This window comes from Nerophis lumbriciformis, linkage group LG16 (genome assembly GCF_033978685.3).
Source record: "Nerophis lumbriciformis linkage group LG16, RoL_Nlum_v2.1, whole genome shotgun sequence".
Taxonomy (NCBI): Eukaryota; Metazoa; Chordata; class Actinopteri; order Syngnathiformes; family Syngnathidae; genus Nerophis; species Nerophis lumbriciformis.
Window position 1 is genome coordinate 33,203,121 of NC_084563.2, and position 21,478 is coordinate 33,224,598.

At 38.4% G+C, this 21,478-nt stretch overlaps 1 protein-coding gene across 1 annotated transcript in view; it reads left to right on the forward strand.

Moving 5' to 3' along the window:
* Nucleotides 1–14,547, forward strand: part of pgm2 (phosphoglucomutase 2) — a 45,006-nt gene extending 30,459 nt beyond the window's left edge. Inside the window, exons 10-13 of the mRNA XM_061977035.1 lie at nucleotides 699–828; nucleotides 5,603–5,795; nucleotides 13,824–13,957; nucleotides 14,023–14,547. Coding sequence (XP_061833019.1) covers nucleotides 699–828; nucleotides 5,603–5,795; nucleotides 13,824–13,957; nucleotides 14,023–14,125 — 560 coding nt within the window. The 3' untranslated portion in view covers nucleotides 14,126–14,547. The remainder of the gene's footprint in view (nucleotides 1–698; nucleotides 829–5,602; nucleotides 5,796–13,823; nucleotides 13,958–14,022) is intronic.
* Nucleotides 14,548–21,478: the final 6,931 nt, after the last annotated feature.

Sequence of the window (21,478 nt, forward strand, 5' to 3'; positions counted from 1 at the left end):
TTGTGTTACGGTGCGGATGTTCTCCCGAAATGTGTTTGTCATTCTTGTTTGGTGTGGGTTCACAGTGTGGCGCATATTTGTAACAGTGTTAAAGTTGTTTATACGGCCACCCTCAGTGTGACCTGTATGGCTGTTGACCAAGTATGTCCTTGCATTCACTTGTGTGTGTGAAAAGCCGTAGATATTATGTGATTGGGCCGGCACGCAAAGGCAGTGCCTTTTAAGGTTTATTGGCGCTCTGTACTTCTCCCTACGTCCGTGTACACAGCGGCGTTTTAAAAGTCATAAATTTTACTTTTTGAAACCGATACCGATAATTTCCGATATTACATTTTAAAGCATTTATCGGCCGATAATCGGACATCTGTAATTATTATTATTACTATTCATGTTTAAATAACTTCTACTGCAAATGAATACATTTCGGCTCTAAATATCGGGTATCTGCCTCCCTGATGACTAATAATCGGTATGAGCCTTTAGAAAACATGTCTGTGGATCTCCAGTCTTTACCAGCATTATGTTATGTCCCATGTTTTTCATCAAATTGCATTGCATTGCATTGAATTGTGTGTGTGTGTGTGTGTGTGTGTGTGTGTGTGTGTGTGTGTGTGTGTGTGTGTGTGTGTGTGTGTGTGTGTGTGTGTGTGTGTGTGTGTGTGTGTGTGTGTGTGTGTGTGTGTGTGTGTGTTTTGCAGGCTACATGTGCTGTCCGTCAGTGTTGGACAAAGATGGGGTGAGCGCTGCTGCCATAGCAGGAGAAATGGTCTCCTACCTGGCTGCTAAACACAAGAGTCTTTCTCAGCAACTCACAAGCATCTATGAAGAGTAAGCAACACAAGTACACACATTACACTCAGCATCAAGGGTTGGAATTGGGGGTTAAATCACCAAAAATGATTCCCGGGCGCTGCCACCGCTGCTGGTCACTGCTCCCCTCACCTCCCAGGGGGTGATCAAAAGTGATGGGTCAAATGCAGAGAATAATTTCGCCACGCCGAGTATGTGTGTGACAATCATTGGTACTTTAACTTTAACTTTTAATTAGATAGATAGATAGTACTTTATTGATTCCTTCAGGAGAGTTCCATCAGGAAAATTTAAATTCCAGCAGCAGTGTACATAATTGAGATCGAATTTAAAAACTAAATAATTACACACACTGCACCAGGAAAGTATTCACAGCATTTTACTTTTTTGTTATGTTACAGCCTTAATTCCAAAATGGAATGCATTAATTGCTATCCTCAAAATTCTACACACAATACCCCTTTAAAGACAATCTGATGTTTCTTTGTTTGTTTTTTTTGTTTTTTTTTGCTAATTAAAAAAAATCACATGTTAATAAGTATTCATAGCCTTTACTCAATACTTTGACGCAACTTTGGCAGAAATTACAGCCTCAAGTATTTTTGAATACGATGCCACAAGCTTGGCACACCTATCTTTGGGCACTTTCTCTCATTCCTCTCTGCAGCACCTGTCAAGCTCCATCAGGTTGGATGGGAAGTGTTGCTTTTCACCCAGGATGTCTCTGTACATTACTGCATTCATCTTAGTCAGGGAGGTGACCAAGAACCACATGGTCACTCTGTCAGAGCTACAGCTGTTACGTACGGCGGGGGAGGGAGACGACACAACGGCAGGAATCAGTTCAATAGGTTTATTGATACTGATTATGTGTTCAGAGGGAACACTGCGGGGAACACAGAGGACATAAGACACGGGCAGAGGGAAAACACAGAGAGAGCAAGTACGCGGAGGGAAGCCAGAGACGGGATGCTTACTACGAGGAGTGAACTACGTTCCGGCACTGGATCTTCGGGTACGCTGGTCTTTATGCCGTCTGCCCTTATCAAACCCAGGTGCGCGGATTGCAGAGTGTTTGCAGCCGTGCAGGCGCGTTGCCGCGATGCGGGAAAAGCGAGCAGGGGCGTGTGCCGGCACGCTTCTAGCAGATGACATGTGGGATTGCGCATGCGCCGTGACAACTGCATTCCTCTATGGAGAGAGGAGAACCTTCCAGAAGGACAACCATCTCTGCAGCAATCCACCATTTGGGCCTGTACAGAAGCCATTTCGTAGTAAAGAGTTTGCCAAAATGCACATGAAAAGACTCTCAGACCATGAGAAACTAAATTCTCTGGTCTGATGAGACAAAGATTGAAGTCTTTGGCGTGAATGCCAGGCGTCATGTTTGGAGGAAACCAGGCACCGCTCATCACAAGGCCAATACCATCCCTACAGTAAAGCGTGGTGGTGGCAGCATCATGCTGTGGGGGATGGTTATCAGCGGCGGGAACTGCAAGTCAAAATAGTCAGGATAGAGGGAAAGGTGAATGCAGCAAGGTACAGAGACATCCTGGGTGAACACCATAGCTTCCCATCCAACATGATGGATCTTGAGAGGTGCTGCAAAGAGGAATGGGTGGAACTGCCCAAAGATAGGTGTGCCAAGCTTGTTGCATCGTATTCAAAAAGACTTGAGGCTGTAATTGCTGCCAAAGATGCATCAATAAAGTATTAAGGAAAGGCTGTGAATATTTATGTACAAACCCCAAAACCAGTGAAGTTGGCACGTTGTGTAAATGGTAAATAAAAACAGAATACAATGATTTGCTAATCCTTTTCAACTTCTATTCAATTGAATAGACTGCAAAGACAAGATATTTCATGTTCACACTGGAAAACTTTATTTTTTGCAAATATTAAAGTTAAAAAGTTAAAGTACCAATGATTGTCACACACACACTAGGTGTGGCGAGATTATTAGCTCATTTGGAATTTGATGCCTGCAACATGTTTCAAAAAAGCTGGCACAAGTGGCAAAAAGACTGAAAAGGTTGAGGAATGCTCATCAAACACTTATTTGGAACATCCCACAGGTGAACAGGCTAATTGGGAACAGGTGGGTGCCATGATTGGGTATAAAAGCAGCTTCCATGAAATGCTCAGTCATTCACAAACAAGGATGGGGCGAAAATCACCACTTTGTCAACAAATGCGTGAGCAAATTGTTGAACAGTTTAAGAACACCATTTCTCAACCAGCTATTGCAAGGAATTTAGGGATTTCACCATCTACGGTCCGTAATATCACCAAAAGGTTCAGAGTATCTGGAGAAATCACTGCACGTAACATTGAATGCCCGTGACCTTGGATCCCTCAGGCGGTACTGCATCAAAAAGCCATATCAGTGTGTAAAGGATATCACCACATAGGCTCAGGAACACTTCAGAAGACCACTGTCAGTAACTACAGTTGGTTGCTACATCTGTAAGTGCAAGTTAAAACTCTACTATGCAAAGCGAAAGCCATTTATCAACAACACCCAGAAACGCTGCAGGCTTTGCTGGGCACAAGGTTATTATTTGGGAAAAAAATAAGTTTCTCAGTTCGAACATTAAATATCTTGTCTTTGCAGAATATTCAATTGAATATAAGTTGAAAAGGATTTGCAAATCATTGTATTCAACGTGCCAACTTCACTGGTTTTGGGTTTTGAACATTGCATTTTTTAGTTGTAATACATTTGCAGAAATTAAAAAGATAACATTTTCACATTGTCATTATGCTGTACTGTGTGTAGAATTTTGAGGACAAAAATGAATGTATTCCATTTTGGAATAAGGCTGTGGCATAACAAAATGTGGAAAAAGTGAATCACTGTGGATACTTCCCTGATGCACTGTATTTGGTTTGATTTTGATTTGATTTTAATTAAGGATCCCCATTAGCTGGTTGCCTCAACAACCTACTAGTCTACCTGGGGTCCACAATTCAATACAATTACAAGTAAAAGCATATAATTAGAACTACAGAATACAGAAAAAAATAAAGAAATAAAAGCATCAATAAGAAAACAAGCAAACAATTTACAGTCACAGAATAATAATTACCATATAAATATAACTACACAATATAAAACCAAACAAATCATCAACGAGCAAACTAATTTAAAGGGGAACATAATCACAATTTCAGAAGGGTTAAAACCATTAAAAATCAGTTCCCAGTGGCTTATTTTATTTTTCGAAGTTTTTTTCAAAATTTTACCCATCACGCAATATCCCTAAAAAAAGCTTCAAAGTGCCTGATTTTAACCATCGTTATATACACACCCGTCCATTTTCCTGTGACGTCACACAGTGATGCCAATACAAACATACATGGCGGCTAGAACAGCAAGCTATAGCGACATTAGCTCGGATTCAGACTCGGATTTCAGCGGCTTAAGCGATTCAACAGATTACGCATGTATTGAAACGGATGGTTGTAGTGTGGAGGCAGGTAGCGAAAACGAAATTGAAGAAGAAACTCAAGCTATTGAGCCATATCGGTTTGAACCGTATGCAAGCGAAACCGACGAAAACGACACGACAGCCAGCGACACGGGAGAAAGCGAGGACCAATTCGGCGATCGCCTTCTAACCAACGATTGGTATGTGTTTGTTTGGCATTAAAGGAAACTAACAACTATGAACTAGGTTTACAGCATATGAAATACATTTGGCAACAACATGCACTTTGAGAGTGCAGACAGCCCAATTTTCATCAATTAATATATTCTGTAGACATACCCTCATCCGCTCTCTTTTCCTGAAAGCTGATCTGTCCAGTTTTGGAGTTGATGTCAGCAGGCCAGGGAAGCTAGGGTCGATATTCTTCTCTTGATCATCTTCGGTGGCATAAGGGACGGTGTGAGCCAAGACATCCAGGGGGTTTAGCTCGCTCGTTGCTGCGGGAACAAACTGCCGCCATTGCTTGCCGTGCTACCGAGGTCCTTTGTCCCTGAATTGCTCACACACTCCGGCAGATTCAATGGGAGTCTGGCGGCAGATTTCTTTGACTTTATCGTTGGAAATGCATCTGCTTTGAGTGTCGCAGGATATCCACACATTCTTGCCATCTCTGTCGTAGCATAGCTTTCGTCGGTAAAGTGTGCGGAACAAACGTCCAATTTCTTGCCACTTTCGCATCTTTGGGCCACTGGTGCAACTTGAATCCGTCCCTGTTCGTGTTGTTACACCCTACGACAACACACCGACGAGGCATGATGTCTCCAAGGTACGGAAAACAGTCGAAAAAACGGAAAATAACAGAGCTGATTTGACTCGGTGTTTGAGAAAATGGCGGATTGCTTCCCGATGTGACGTCACAACCGAGAGCGAATAATAGAAAGGCGTTTAATTCGCCAAAATTTACCCATTTAGAGTTCGGAAATCGGTTAAAAAATATATGGTCTTTTTTCTGCAACATCAAGGTATATATTGACGCTTACATAGGTCTGGTGATAATGTTCTTCTTTAAAGACTCAGATAAAATATTACTTTCTTTTTAAAAACCTGTTTACTTTCAATGCCGGTGAGAATTTGAGGCAGGTTATTCCAGAGCGATAAAGATCTATAAATAAAAGATTTCCGCAAAGCATTCTTCCTGGGACGAGGGAGTACAAAATGCCCCTCACTGGACGCCCTGGTATTATGATTATGTATCGTGCTACTTTGAACTATTTGGGCCATGAGAAAAGCAGGAGAGTATTATTCCCAGGCGTGAGGCACCAAGCAGGAGGTGATGTTTTTCTGATATTCTGTAATCCCAGGTACGGCTACCACCTCAGTAAGAACTCCTACTTCATCTGCCACGACCAGAAAGTCATCCGCAGCCTCTTCGAGGACCTGCGTAACCACGGCGGCAGCAAGGATTCGTACCCGACCAAATGCGGTCCCTTCGCCATCACTGCTGTCCGCGACCTGACCACTGGCTACGACAACAACCAGCCCGGTAACAAGGCGGTACGTACTAACCCTATTTTAGTCTTTGGAACGGTCCTAACCAAGGACACCAGGAATAGCAAAACTTGTTTTGGAATGGTGACATAGCTTTTATTAATATACTGTAAAGTGTCTTTCATTGCAACTCAAACCGCTCTTAGAGCCAAAATGGCTGCTTTTTAAAGTGCTTTTACAGTGGAGGACAAAATAATGGAATGATGTTCAAGGACGGCCTGTCACATAAACACCAGGGGTGTCCAAAGTGCGGCCCGCAGCAACACATTTTTAAGACAAAATGAACACGTAACCAATGACAACATTACACACAAAACTACGAAAACATTTTAAAACATTTTAACTGCTCCAATTCTCCTCAAAAACGGGACCTGAAAACCAAAATGGCCACTGCGCTTTGACAGTTTAGTAAGTGTGCCAAAGTTGTCAAAAACGTTTTAGTTAGCCGTATATAATGATATTGGTTAAGAATAGATTTGTCCGATAATGGCTTTTTTGCCGATACTCTTAATTACCGATTCCGAATATCAACCGATACCGATATATACAGTCGTGGAATTAACACATTATTATGCCTCATTTTGTTGTGATGCCCCGCTGGATGCATTAAACCAGGGGCCGGGAACCTTTTTGGCCGAGAGAGCCATGAAAGACAAATATTTTAAAATGTATTTCCGTGAGAGCCATATAATATTTTTTAACACTGAATACAACTAAATGCGTGCATTTAACAATGGTTAAAATCAGGCACTTTGAAGCTTTTTTTAGGGATATTGCGTGATGGGTAAAATTTTGAAAAAAACTTCGAAAAATATAATAAGCCACTGGGAACTGATTTTTAATAGTTTTAACCATTCTGAAATTGTGATAATGTTCCCCTTTAAAAAAAAATCAATTTTTTTATTTTTTATTTATTTATTTATTTATTTAATTTTTTTTTTATTTTTTTTCTTAAATTAATCAATCCAACAAACCAATACACAGCAATACCATAATAATGCAATCCAATTCCAAAACCAAACCCGACCCAGCAACACTCAGAACTGCAATAAACAGAGCAATTGGGAGGAGACACAAACACGACGCAGAACAAACCAAAAGTAGTGAAACAAAAATGAATGTTATCAACTACAGCAGTGGTTCTCAACCTTTCTTCAGTGATGTACCCCCTGTGAATTTTTTTTTTTAATTCAAGTACCCCCTAATCAGAGCAAAGCATTTTTGGTTGAAAAAAAGAGATAAAGAAGTAAAATACAGCACTATGTCATCAGTTTCTGATTTAATAAATTGTATAACAGTGCAAAATATTGCTCAATTGTAGTGGTCTTTCTTGAACTATTTGGAAAAAAGATAGGTTTTTATTTATATTTATAAAGGATGTTTGAATTGTTGCTATTTTTAGAATATTTAAAAAAAATCTCACGTACCCCTTGGCATACCTTCAAGTACCCCCAGGGGTACGCGTACCCCCATTTGAGAACCACTGAACTACAGTATCAATATTAGTTACAATTTCAACTTAGCAGTGATTAAAAAGCCCTCATTGACATTATGAATGAAATAAGTTTATTTCGGTCATATAATCAACCATCAACCATTAACCATTTTGTGTGACCAGTTTAAAAGTACAGACTATACATATACAGTATAACAATCATACACATTTACACACAAAAGGAAAAGAAAAGAAAAGAAAAAGCATGACCGAAAAAGGAATAGGCTGAAGCCAAAGCTTATATTTGCCTATCCTATACCTTCACTGAAAATAAGATTACCTGGAACATCAATGTTAAAAAAAAAAAAAAAAAAATCAATGGAATGAAAGTAATTGTTACTATATTTTATAATTTTCAATTATCTCACCTTTCAATGTTTTCTTAAACCTTAACAAAGAAGTACATGTCTTCAACTCATCACTGAGCTTATTCCACCATTTAACTCCTAAAACTGAAATACATTTGTATTTAATATTCGTTCTTGCTTTACCTATTTCAAAAATCAATACCCCCCGTAAATTATGGGTTTCTCCTCTTAATTGAAATAACCTAAGCATACAAGCTGGAAGGCTGTTGTTCTTTACTCGAAACATAATTTCCATTGTTTTTAAAAACACAATATCTGAAAATTTTAACACATTAGAACTTATAAATAATGGATTGGTATGTTCATAGTAGCACGCTTTGTGTATTATTCTTATTACCCTTTTTTGAAGTTTAATTATTGGGTCTATGTTTGTTCTATAAACATTTCCCCAAACTTCAACACTATGTTAAATATGGAAAAATAAAAGAATAATATAACATATGCAAACATTTCTTATTCAGCATGTGTTTTACTTTATAAAGAATGGCAATGGATTTGGATATTTTTCCCTTTATATATTCAATATGCGGTTTCCAACATAATTTATGATCAATTATTATTCCCAAGAATTTAGTTTCATATACTCTATCAATTTCCACTTGATTTAATTTTAGTTTTACTTCACGATTTGTTCTTGCACCACTAAACACCATAAATTTAGTTTTCTTATCATTTAATGATAACTTATTGATATCAAACCATTTTTTTAGCTGAAACAACTCAACCTCTATTACCCTCAACACTTCCTTCAAGTCTTCTCCTGAACAATATACATTTGTATCATCTGCAAACATAATAAATTTCAATTTATTAGATACTGAACAAATATCATTTAAATATAGTATAAATAACTTAGGTCCCAATACCGAGCCTTGTGGAACCCCACAAGTTACTCTTCTTAGCTGTGATTTAGTCTTATTGATTTCCACATATTGAGATCTATTACTTAAATAACTACTTAACCACTCTTGTGAAACACCTCTTATGCCATAGTTTTCCAATTTTTGCAGAAGTAAGGAATGATCGATTGTGTCAAAAGCTTTACATAAATCAATAAATACTCCAACGGTGTGTTGCTTTTTTTCTATTGCTGTAGCTACGTTTTCTACAAAGTCCATCACTGCTAGGGATGTAGATCGATTACTCCTGAACCCATACTGATGGTCATTCAGTAGCTCATGTTTGTCAATGAACTTATCAAGTCTATTTACAAATAATTTCTCAAGAATTTTTGCAAATTGAGGTAGTAGAGACACAGGTCTATAATTTGAGACCATATGTTTATCACCATTTTTATAAATCGGAATAACTTTAGCAATTTTCATTTTGTCAGGAAAAGTTCCAGTTGATAAAGATGTATTACATATATAAGTAAACGGCTTCAGGACACAATCCATCACTTCTTTAACAAGTGACATATCCACATTGTTACCATCGACAGATTTTTTGTTTTTGAACTTTCTTACCACTTCTAACACATCACTTTCACAAACTCCGCCAAGAAACATTGAATTTTTAATGTCAGATACACGCCTTAACTTTTTTTCATCATTCATATTAAACTTAATATTTTTTGCCAAATTTGGGCCAACATTCACAAAAAATGTATTGAATTCCTCAGCTATTTCTTCTATATTTTCAATAATTGAGTTGTCATCTTTTACCAGATAAGCTGTAAAATCCTTTTTGCTAGATTTTTTAATCATAGTATTAAGCACATCCCAGGTTTCAATAATGTTATTTTTATGTTTATGCAGCAATTGTTCATAATAGTTTTTTTGTTGCAGCCTCATGATACATGTCAATCTGTTTTTATACTTTTTATATTTTTCCTCACTTTCCTTTGTTCGATGCTTAATAAATTCCTTGTAAAGCCTTTTTTTTTTTTTACAGGCTTTTACTAAACCCCTTGTTATCCATGGTTTCTCCCTCTTTTTAGTATTTTGCTTATATTCTCTTAATGGACAATGACGGTCATAAAGTGTCAGAAATATATCCAAGAATGTATCGTATGCTTCATTAGTATCCTCCACAAAAACATTTTGCCAATCCTGATTTAAAAGATCCGCCTTGAATGCCTTAACTGCTTCTGGTGATTTTATTCTAACAAAGTTATTTATTTGTCTTTTTGTTTGTAAGTTTTGCTCCTTGTTCATTTGGATCACTGTAAAGACAGGCAAGTGATCACTTACATCAGTCACCAAGAGTCCACTTTTTCTATTCCCATCAAATACATTTATAAAAATATTGTCAATCAGTGTTAAGCTGTCCTTTGTTATTCTGCTAGGTTTTACAATTAGTGGAAAGAAACTCAAGCTAAACATAAGATTAACAAAATCAGTAGTTTTCATGTGATCATTAAATTTCATCAAATCAATGTTGAAGTCACCACAAATCAAGATCACCTTATCATTAAGTCTTTCATATAACTCAAACATTTTCTTATTAAATTGATCAATGCATGATCCTGGAGTTCTATAAATACAACTAATGAATATGTTTTTGGATCTTTCAACACTGATTTCAATAGTTACACATTCCATCATATTGTCAATAGCAGTTGTCATGTCAGCAATCAGCCTACATTTGAGAGAGGACATCACAAACTATACAACACCTCCTCCCCTTTTGTTCATCCTGTTTTGCCAAAACATTTCATATCCCTCTAACCCATCCAGTAATTCCTTACTATCACTCAACCAAGTCTCTGAAATTGCTATTACGGTAAACCTTTGCTGTATTTGTTTAAGATACTCTTTAATTTTGGAAAAGTTACTGTAAAGACTCCTGCTGTTGAAATGAATCACAGAAACCCCTTCCATTTTAACATTTGAATTAAACTGTTCTTCAGTATAATACTCACAGTCCACATTAGAGTCCTGATAGAAGTGAATATCTGGGTCAATGTTATTTTCTAACTCATAGCATTTATGATCATGAAAGTCAAAAGACTTGAATTTTGTGCAGCTCATTTGTTCTTCCGTCATGTTGGTTGTCCACACTGTTTCTCTGCACACAGTACATAGCCAACAAGGAACTTTTCCCCACTATTCCACTTGTTTATCATCATCATCTTTTTCATTTATATTGTTCAAGTTCCTTCATGTCTCTGACCACTAATACCCTTGCTTGTTCTGGTGGACCATTCAATCTGATCATTACTTTACAGTTCCTTGTCCATGTATCCTGAATTCGCTTTCCCTTTTTCAAGATCCTGGCTTGTCTTGCAATTTCTGCGTTTCTCTTTGTGAGGTGCTCATTTACATACACTCCAGTGCCTTTCAAATTTTTTCCCAGCTTAAGCATTTCAATTTTATGTTTTCTACTCACAAAACGGATGATGATGTTGGATCTGTTGTTTTGTTTCAGTGGAATGGTGTGGCATGCAGCTATACTTGAACTGCATACAGGAATTCCTTTGTTATTGAAGAAGTTGATGACTTGCTGCTCAAGCGTGTGCAGTTCACCTCTTGGTGCACCTTCTCCCTCCTTGTCACCTGCTGTGATCCGAGCATAGGAGCGGTGGCTTGTCTCAAGCCCAGAAATCACCAGGTCATCCATCCTGGAGTACTGCTCTAGATCGTCCACTCTTCTTTCAAGCTCTTCAATCTTCTTGTCTTTGTCTTTGATTATTGCCTTCAGCTGCTTAATTTCATCAATTAAGTCCAGAAGGCCCGTTTGCTGTTTTGCTACTTTGTTCAGTTCCTCTGACATGAAATTCAGAGACTTTTTCACCTCTTCCATTTCTTCTGCCAACTTCTTAGTTGCCATTCTTTAGAGAGGAAAAGTACTTTTAGAATCCAGTTGATCTTTCAGAATACTTTCTGATTCCAGGCAATCCAGTATTGATGGCTTGTCAGTGCATTGAAGCACATGTCATCAAAAAGTCTCCAACAAGTCCAAAATCACAAAATTGATCCGGCAGTTCAATGTTTATCTTCCTTATAAACATGAAGATGTTGCTCTGCTGGATGGATGTCAACTTATATTCAAGATTTTTCATGAATTGTTGGAGCTGTATGACTCAGTGCATCTAGCCGGCAGCCATCTTCAATCATTTATCATTAAACATTTATAAAAAAAAATAAATAAAAGAACAATAGTGTCACAGTGGCTTACACTTGCATCGCATCTCATAAACTTAACAACACACTGTGTCCAATATTTTCACAAAGATCAAATAAGTCATATTTTTGGTTCATTTAATAGTTAAAAAAAAAGTACATTATTGCAATCAGTTCATAAAACATTGTCCTTTACAATTATAAAAGCTTTTTACAAAAATCTACTCCTCTGCTTGCATGTCAGCAGACTGGGGTAGATCCTGCTGAAATCCTATGTATTGAATGAATAGAGAATCCTTTTTAATCGGGAATATATCGTTTTTGAATTGAGAATCACGTTGAATTAAAAAAAATCAATTTAGAATCGAATCGTGACCCCAAGAATCGATATTGAATCGAATCGTGGGACACCCAAAGCATACCTGCCAACTACTCCGGTTTTCCCGTAATTAGTACGGTTTTCATCAACCTATTCCGGGTTACGGTTGCAGTGATAAAAAATACGGTTTTTCATTAATTAAAAAAAATAATTTTTTTTTAAGTTTTATTCACGAAATCGCGTAACAACAATGACAATCGACACTGCTTCCCGTAACTTCCTATCGAGCCATTCCGAATGCCATGCGCGAGGCTATTTATAGCACCGCTGCCAAGCACGAGGCACCAGTTGCCATTGTTTCCAAACGAGCAAACGATCATGGAATCAGCCGGAGAAAAATCGCAAACGAGTCTTAAACCGAAAAGAAAACTGCAGTCATTCCGTGAAGAATATTCAAAAGCCTATCCGGGAATAATTATCCGTTCCAAAAAGGGTGAAAACTACGCGAATTGCACCTTGTGCAGACAAGATTTTTCGATCGGACACGGAGGAATTAGCGATGTAAAAGACCACGTTGGGACAAAAAAACACAAGTCTAATGCCGTTGCTAGCGATACAAGTGGAAAACTTTCAACGTTTTTCGTCGCCCAAACAGATTCTTTGGATGTGATAAATGCCGAAGTTTTATTTATAATATATAGTTCCATGCTAATGATGCTATTGAATTACATTTTAATGAAGTAAACCTATCATAAAGTTACCATATCATTTTTGCAGTATGATCAATCTGATAGAATAAATTTGGATTTTAGCCACAAAAAGGTAATGACACCAATGTTATCTATTGGAATTGTTTAGTACTGTTATACTGTTAAAAGTGTTTATACTATTTATGCTTTCAAGTCCAAGTTGAAGAAATCTTGTTAAATGTTGACAGCATAACTACCAAAATACAGAAGTATGTCCTTAATATTTTTGCAGTGCTATTTCTGTTGAAAAGTTAAAATGATTACATTAGAGATGTGATGTGCCACTTTTCAAGTGTCTGATGGCTTAAATTAATTTTCATTAATTTTTCATATTTTGAATTCTTTTGAAAGGCTTACAAAAAAACTACATTTGAATTGTAATTCCATGCTATTGACAGGACTATTAATTTTAATGAAGTTAGCTTACCATGTTTACAGTATGATAATTGTGATAGAAATGTGAATTTTAGGCACAGAATATTTTTTACTATTGAACAAGGCAGTAGATTATACAAGCTTGGACAGAAAGTTAATAATGACACCAATTTTTTTTTTTTATGGAATTGTTTAGTACTGTTTTACCATTTGTTTACTGTAAAAAGTGTTTATGCTGTTTATACTTTCAATTAACAAATTGAAGTCTTGTGAAAGGTTGACAGGATAACTGGCATTAACTGTCAAAATAATTTCAAACTATTGAAGTTAGCTTACAGAATAAACATGTCAATCAACCCATATGATTTTTGCTGTAATATTTTTGTTTTGAAAAGTCACTGTGACTGATAGAAAAGTGATGGTTTTAGCAACATTTTAACCTGTCTGAATGCTAATAATCATTTTGCGTCGGGGGGCTTCGCCCACCTGAACCCCCCACCAGGACTTTGTCCTGGACCTACCGGGGCCTGCGGCCCCTGGACCCTGGCTACCAGGTTTTTCTGATTTCAAAAGTTGGCAGGTATGCCAAAGATTCGCAGCCCTACTATTTATATTCTAACCAGGCCTTTTTTCTCCCTTCTCTGCTCCACCTCCTTGTCCCCAGATTCTTCCCACGTCCCGTTCCAGTCAGATGATCACCTTCACCTTCTCCAACGGGGGCGTGGCCACCATGAGGACCAGCGGCACCGAGCCCAAAATCAAGTACTACACGGAGCTGTGTGCCGCCCCCGGTAACAGGTATGAAAACACTCTGCAACGCTGGCAAGGCGCCCGAGTGCTCATGTCTCCTCTCCTGTCGGCAGTAATGTGGAGCACCTGAAGGAGGAACTGGACCGGTTGGTCAGTGCCATCATTGAAAACTTCTTTCAGCCACAGAAAAACAAACTGCAGCCAAAGCCAGAGTAGAAGTGATATATTATTATAAATATCACTGCTATGTCTTCTAGGTGCCACATATCATTGGGCAGAATGTTACTGTGAACACAATATTTACCGACATTCTCATGAGTCTCTATTTTCATATTGTGAGTGGATTTTAGGGATAGTTTCCTGTCTTGGTGCTCATGGTGTCGATGTGTGTTTTCACCGCAACTGGGCGTCCTTTAAGCGTAAACACAATCATTCCTGCTACACATCAACACATACTGTATTTCATTCCAGGCTGCTATGCTCGACACTGCAAGTAAGAACCCGTGAGAAAGTGCTCAATTGTTTTGCTTCCTTTAAAAGTCTTAGACGCCTCTCGGCACTGAGTGAACCCTCCTGAGATGAGTGCGTTTCCCTTCTTCTGTCGTTTCTCTCTGTGGAAATAAACCTTCCAAAACATTCCCCGGACTGCTCATGTATTCAGAAAGAGATCAAATAATTAATTAAAGCTGCAAGCAGCGTTGGACGGGACCGACTTTTGCTGGCGTTTCCTGCCTTTACCCATTCAACATATCTTTACCTTCACATTACCTACCTTCCCTGCATCCTGGGGACACACTGGTGCTTCTTTCTTTCACCCATACAACATATCTATGTAATCATGTAATTTAACCTTCTCTGCATAGTAAGGTCACGCTCGTATTTCCTGCCTGTACCCATTCAACCTATTTTCATCCGCACATTACCTACCTTCTCTGCATATTGGGGTCACACTTGTGCTTTCTGCCTTTACCCAGTTAACATATCTTTACCCGCACAGTACCTACATTCTCTGCATTGTGTGGTCACGCTGGTGCTTCCTGCTTTTAAGCAGCCATCTTGAGACGGCAGCAGCGCAGCGGTTCTTTGAAGGCTCGTAAAATCCAAACCGGAGCAGTAGTTTCGTCAACTTTTAATCAGAAGGGTTCAATCTCTCTCCTGTGCTAGTTTGAAGCCGAAACGACAAACGCGCTCAGAGGAGATAATGTTTAAAAAAAAGGTGACTGTTTTGACCCCACTTTTGTTTTGAAGGGGGAATTGAAAACTTCCTATTGATTTTTGCTGGGGGTTGTCAATGAATGAAATGTAGGTCTAAGTGAGACCTTCATAGAGGTTTTTGTTTCATGTCTCTACAAGCAGTTTTGTCTGTGTTTTATTCCTAGGAGGCGCAAGAGCGCAATTTAGAGTTTTCGGTTTGTTTTTGTTTTATTAGAGCGCAATTTCCGCCAGTCCTGATGTGTGTGTCCAGTTTGGTGAGTTTTGAAGCATGTTAAGAGGGTCAAATTACAGCTCAAAGAGGCAGAAGTGACTGTTTTTACTAAAATTGTGTTTAGAAGGGGGAATTGCCAACTTCCTGTTGATTTTTGCTGAAGGATGTCAGTGTATGAAATCTAGGTCTAAGTCAGACCTACATAGAGGTTTTTGTTTCATGTCTCTACGACATTCCTACCGGAAGTTACAAGCAGTTTTGTCTGTGTTTTTTCATAGGGGGCGCTAGAGCGCAATTTTGAGTTTTGTGGTTTGGTTTTTTTATTAGATGGCAATTTTCGCCAGTCCTGATGTGTGTGTCAAATATGGTGAGTTTTGAAGCATGTTAAGAGGGTCAAATTACAGCTCAAAGAGGCAAAAGTGACTGTTTTTACTAAAGTTGTGTTTAGAAGGGGGAATTGCCAACTTCCTGTTGATTTTTGCTGAAGGATGTCAGTGTATGAAATCTAGGTCTAAGTCAGACCTACATAGAGGTTTTTGTTTCATGTCTACGACATTCCTACCGGAAGTTACAAGCAGTTGTGTCTGTGTTTTTTCATAGGGGGCGCTAGAGCGCAATTTTGAGTTTTGTGGTTTGGTTTTTTCATTAGATGGCAATTTTCGCCAGTCCTGATGTGTGTGTCAAATATGGTGAGTTTTGAAGCATGTTAAGAGGGTCAAATTACAGCTCAAAGAGGCAGAAGTGACTGTTTTTACTAAAATTGTGTTTAGAAGGGGGAATTGCCAACTTCCTGTTGATTTTTGCTGAAGGATGTCAGTGTATGAAATCTAGGTCTAAGTCAGACCTACATAGAGGTTTTTGTTTCATGTCTCTACGACATTCCTACCGGAAGTTACAAGCAGTTTTGTCTGTGTTTTTTCATAGGGGGCGCTAGAGCGCAATTTTGAGTTTTGTGGTTTGGTTTTTTTATTAGATGGCAATTTTCGCCAGTCCTGATGTGTGTGTCAAATATGGTGAGTTTTGAAGCATGTTAAGAGGGTCAAATTACAGCTCAAAGAGGCAAAAGTGACTGTTTTTACTAAAGTTGTGTTTAGAAGGGGGAATTGCCAACTTCCTGTTGATTTTTGCTGAAGGATGTCAGTGTATGAAATCTAGGTCTAAGTCAGACCTACATAGAGGTTTTTGTTTCATGTCTACGACATTCCTACCGGAAGTTACAAGCAGTTGTGTCTGTGTTTTTTCATAGGGGGCGCTAGAGCGCAATTTTGAGTTTTGTGGTTTGGTTTTTTCATTAGATGGCAATTTTCGCCAGTCCTGATGTGTGTGTCAAATATGGTGAGTTTTGAAGCATGTTAAGAGGGTCAAATTACAGCTCAAAGAGGCAAAAGTGACTGTTTTTGCTAAAGTTGTGTTTAGAAGGGGGAATTGCCAACTTCCTGTTGATTTTTGCTGAAGGATGTCAGTGTATGAAATCTAGGTCTAAGTCAGACCTACATAGAGGTTTTTGTTTCATGTCTCTACGACATTCCTACCGGAAGTTACAAGTAGTTTTGTCTGTGTTTTTTCCTAGGGGGCGCTAGAGCGCAATTTTGAGTTTTTGGGTTTGGTTTTTTTCATTAGATGGCAATTTTCGCCAGTCCTGATGTGTGTGTCAAATATGGTGAGTTTTGAAGCATGTTAAGAGGGTCAAATTACAGCTCAAAGAGGCAAAAGTGACTGTTTTTACTAAAATTGTGTTTAGAAGGGGGAATTGCCAACTTCCTGTTGGTTTTTGCTGAAAGATGTCAGTGTATGAAATCTAGGTCTAAGTCAGACCTACATAGAGGTTTTTGTTTCATGTCTATACGACATTCCTACCGGAAGTTACAAGCAGTTGTGTCTGTGTTTTTTCCTAGGGGGCGCTAGAGCGCAATTTTGAGTTTTGGGGTTTGTTTTTTTTCACTAGATGGCAATTTTCGCCAGTTCTAATGTGTGTGTCAAATATGGTGAGTTTTGAAGCATGTTAAGAGGGTCAAATTACAGCTCAAAGAGGCAAAAGTGACTGTTTTTACTAAAATTGTGTTTAGAAGGGGGAATTGCCAACTTCCTGTTCATTTTTGCTGAAGGATGTCAGTGTATGAAATCTAGGTCTAAGTCAGACCTACATAGAGGTTTTTGTTTCATGTCTCTACGACATTCCTACCGGAAGTTACAAGCAGTTTTGTCTGTGTTTTTTCCTAGGGGGCGCTAGAGCGCAATTTTAAGTTTTGGGGTTTGTTTTTTCATTAGATGGCAATTTTCGCCAGTCCTGATGTGTGTGTCAAATATGGTGAGTTTTGAAGCATGTTAAGAGGGTCAAATTACAGCTCAAAGAGGTGGCGGTATAATAAAGAATAATAATAAAGAATAATAAAACCTTACAAATTCAGTAGGGTCCTCTGTCCCAAAGGGACATTGCGGTCCCTAATTATTCCACTGCATGTATAAATACATACCGTATTTTCCCGACTATAGAGTGCACCGGCATAAAAAGCCACACCACAACATTTTAGAAGGATAAAAATGCTTTCCCATACATTAGCCGCAGCAGAGTAGGGATGATATTTGATAAGAAATTATCGAGTTCGAGGCCATTATCGAATCCTCTTATCGACCCGATTCCTTATCGATTCTCTTATCGAATCCAGATAGGTTGTTGTATATGGAAAAAAACACAATATTTGGTTTAACAAAAGCTCACTTTTATTTTATAAGAAAAAAAATAAAATTAAAATAAATATTGACTGTTACCCCCCTAAATTTTTTTTATAAATAAATATTGACTGTTGTTACCCAAAGTATATTAAGTGGGATTTTTCAGACAAACAAATATATACAGTAACACAAAAACAACCTGTCTCTGTGATCACTATAGCTGTATAAATAATAATATAGTGTTAAATAAAACCAGTCCCTTGGGCACAAAACTGAAAATAATACAGCTCTCCAAAAAGTGCACTTCTGCTGCTATTGGAACATACTAACTACACACACACAGGCAGACAGCTAATAAACAATCCAAGACTTCTAATAAAGTTCCAAAGCAGATTAATCCATTTAGGCTCTTTATTGTTGTTTATCTTGCTTTGTCTTTTCCTATCTTTACTTTTGTCTTGCACTGGACTGTTACTTTTTTTTTTTAAACTGAAATACACACAATGACAAATGTATAAGCTATGTGATTCAATTAACATACTGAAATGTAATACACAATATGTAAATATTAGCTTCACACAAATATACAGTACTATCATCAAACAAATACTTCTGAGTGCTATTTCGATGGTGGAAATACACGACTGGCAGCCATTTTAAGTCCTCAAAACATCCATTAAAACAGTGCACAAAAATCGTTTTTCAAAAGACATCTTACTATCAAATTGAAACACTTTCCACCTTAATATTGAGTTATATAAACAATTTAAACAGTTTACTTACAGACTTATCTTTTCCAAGGCTTGTAAGAGCTAACACAACTTGTCTACTTCTCAATTGTCTCATGAACTGAACTGACTCGCCAACACCGGAAGTGCCCAAACTAATGACGCGTAGTATTTTCATATCGCCACAAGGTGTCAGTAAGAGTCTACAATCAAATGGGCATAACATTGCGTCCCAAAGGGCATTTCCTGTGGGAAGGGATTTGTTGTCAGGGATTCGAATAAAGAACCAACTCTTTTTCTTTACTATAGTGGTCTCGATAACAGGTACCGGTTCTCAAAAAGGGATTTGTTTCTTATCGAACAACCGGGAAAACCGGTTTCGAGCATCATCCCTAGTCCTGAGTAGTCCGTGGTTCAATCCCGGGCTCGGGATCTTTCTGTGTGGAGTTTGCATGTTCTCCCCGTAACTGCGTGGGTTCCCTCCAGGTACTCCGGCTTCCTCCCACCTCCAAAGATATGCACCTGGGAATAGGTTGATTGGCAACACTAAATGGTCCCTAGTGTGTGAATGTTGTCTGTCTATCTGTGTTGGCCCTGTGATGAGGTGGCAACTTGTCCAGGGTGTACCCCGCCTTCCGCCCAAATGCAGCTGAGATAGGCTCCAGCACCTCCCCGCAACCCTAAAAGGGACAAGCGGTAGAAAAAGGAATGGATGAATGGACTCTAAACCGCAGATATATACGTAGGTATTTACACAGAAATGTTTATTCACATACCTTACCGTATTTTTCAGAGTATAAGTCGCTCCGGAGTATAAGTCGCACCGGCCGAAAATGCATAATAAAGAAGGGAAAAAACATATATAAGTCGCACTGGAGTATAAGTCGCATTTTTGGGGGTAATGTATTTGATAAAAGCCAACACCAAGAATAGACATTTGAAAGGCAATTTAAAATAAATAAAGAATAGTGAACAACAGGCTGAATAAGTGTACGTTATATGAGGCATAAATAACCAACTGGTATGTTAACGTAACATATTATGGTAAGAGTCATTCAAATAACTATAACATATAGAACATGCTATATGTTTACCAAACAATCTGTCACTCCTAATCGCTAAATCCCATGAAATCTTATACGTCTAGTCTCTTACGTGAATGAGATAAATAATAATATTTGATATTGTACGCTAATGTGTTAATAATTTCACACATAAGTCGCTCCTGAGTATAAGTCGCACCCCCGGCCAAACTATGAAAAAAAACTGTGACTTATAGTCCGAAAAATACGGTCATTGTTTCCAAACGGTGTCTGTAACACGGCGGTAAAACGGCAGATCAAACAAAACAGAAGCTGTCCAATCAGCTCAACAGACTCAATAACTCCATGTTGACGTTTTGGTGAATTTACTAAACTGAAACAACACAAAAAGTAAGCTAATAATGCTAACAAAGACACTTGTAAACGTGTTAGCATACTAGCTAATGCTAACCAAGTTGGCTTGATTACATTACGATGGCACGTACTAATATGCATGATAACACTCCTACAGACATCACACACGGGACGGTCTAGTAAGTAAGAATTGTTTTAGATATATTGTGAAACTTACAAACATTGCTTGGAGTGATGAATGAAGAATACATACTGTATGGACAGCTAGAACAGTGTTTTTCAACCACTGTGTCGTGAGATATTGTCTGGTGTGCCGTGGGAAATTACGCAATTTCACCAAATTGGTCCAAAAAATATTTTTTGCAAATCAATAATTATAATCTGAAAATAATGTGCCGTTGCTTAGTGTCTGTGCTGTGTAGAACTCGGCAGGGTAACCACGTAGTACTCCATGTCAGTAGGTGGCAGCAGGTAGTTAATTGCTTTGTAAAAGTCGGAATGTGTCGGGTGAGACATAATGGTTTTTGTGATCCCAATATGCAGACCACAGCGGTTAAAAGGTGTGTAATGCTTAAACCAAAAATGAACAAAAGGGAAAGTAAAACTGAACTGGCTACAAAGTAAACAGAAACAAAATGCTGGACTACAGCAAAAACTTACGACGTCCACAAAGTACATCCGTACATGACATGACAATCAACAATGTCCACACAAAGAAGGATAGAAACAACTTAAATAGCCTTGCTTGCTAAAACAAAGCAGGTGCGGGCAATAGCACTCAAAGGAAGGCGTGAAACTGCTACAGGAAAACACCAACAAAACAGGAAGGGCCACCAAAATAAGAGCGCAAGACAAGAACTAAAGCTCTCCACACAGGAAAACACAAACAAACTCAAAATAAGGCATGACCTGGTGGAGTTTCATTTTTTAACCTTTTCTGCTGGTGGTGTGCCTCCGTATTTTTTTAAGGGAAAAAATGTGCCTTGCCTCAAAAAAAAGGTTGAAAACCACTGAGCTAGAAGACCGAACGGCATTTGTACTGCCGGTTGAAAGCAGAAGTTCAAGTGTTTGCGTTATGGCCGTCGGCGAAGAAAAATCCATAAATTAGCCACACCGTTTTATAAGTTGCATTGTACAAAGCGTAGGTAAAAATATCTACTTATAGTCCAGAATCTACGGGACATATTTTGAAATATACCAGAAGGTTAAATCCTTCTCTATGGCACTGAAACGTGATGGTAGGCGATCGACAATGGCCGCATTCCACGTGCCGACACATTGATCGTGTACCCACCGCCGGTCTTTGTCTAGGGCAGGGGTCGACAACCTTTACCAGTCAAAGAGC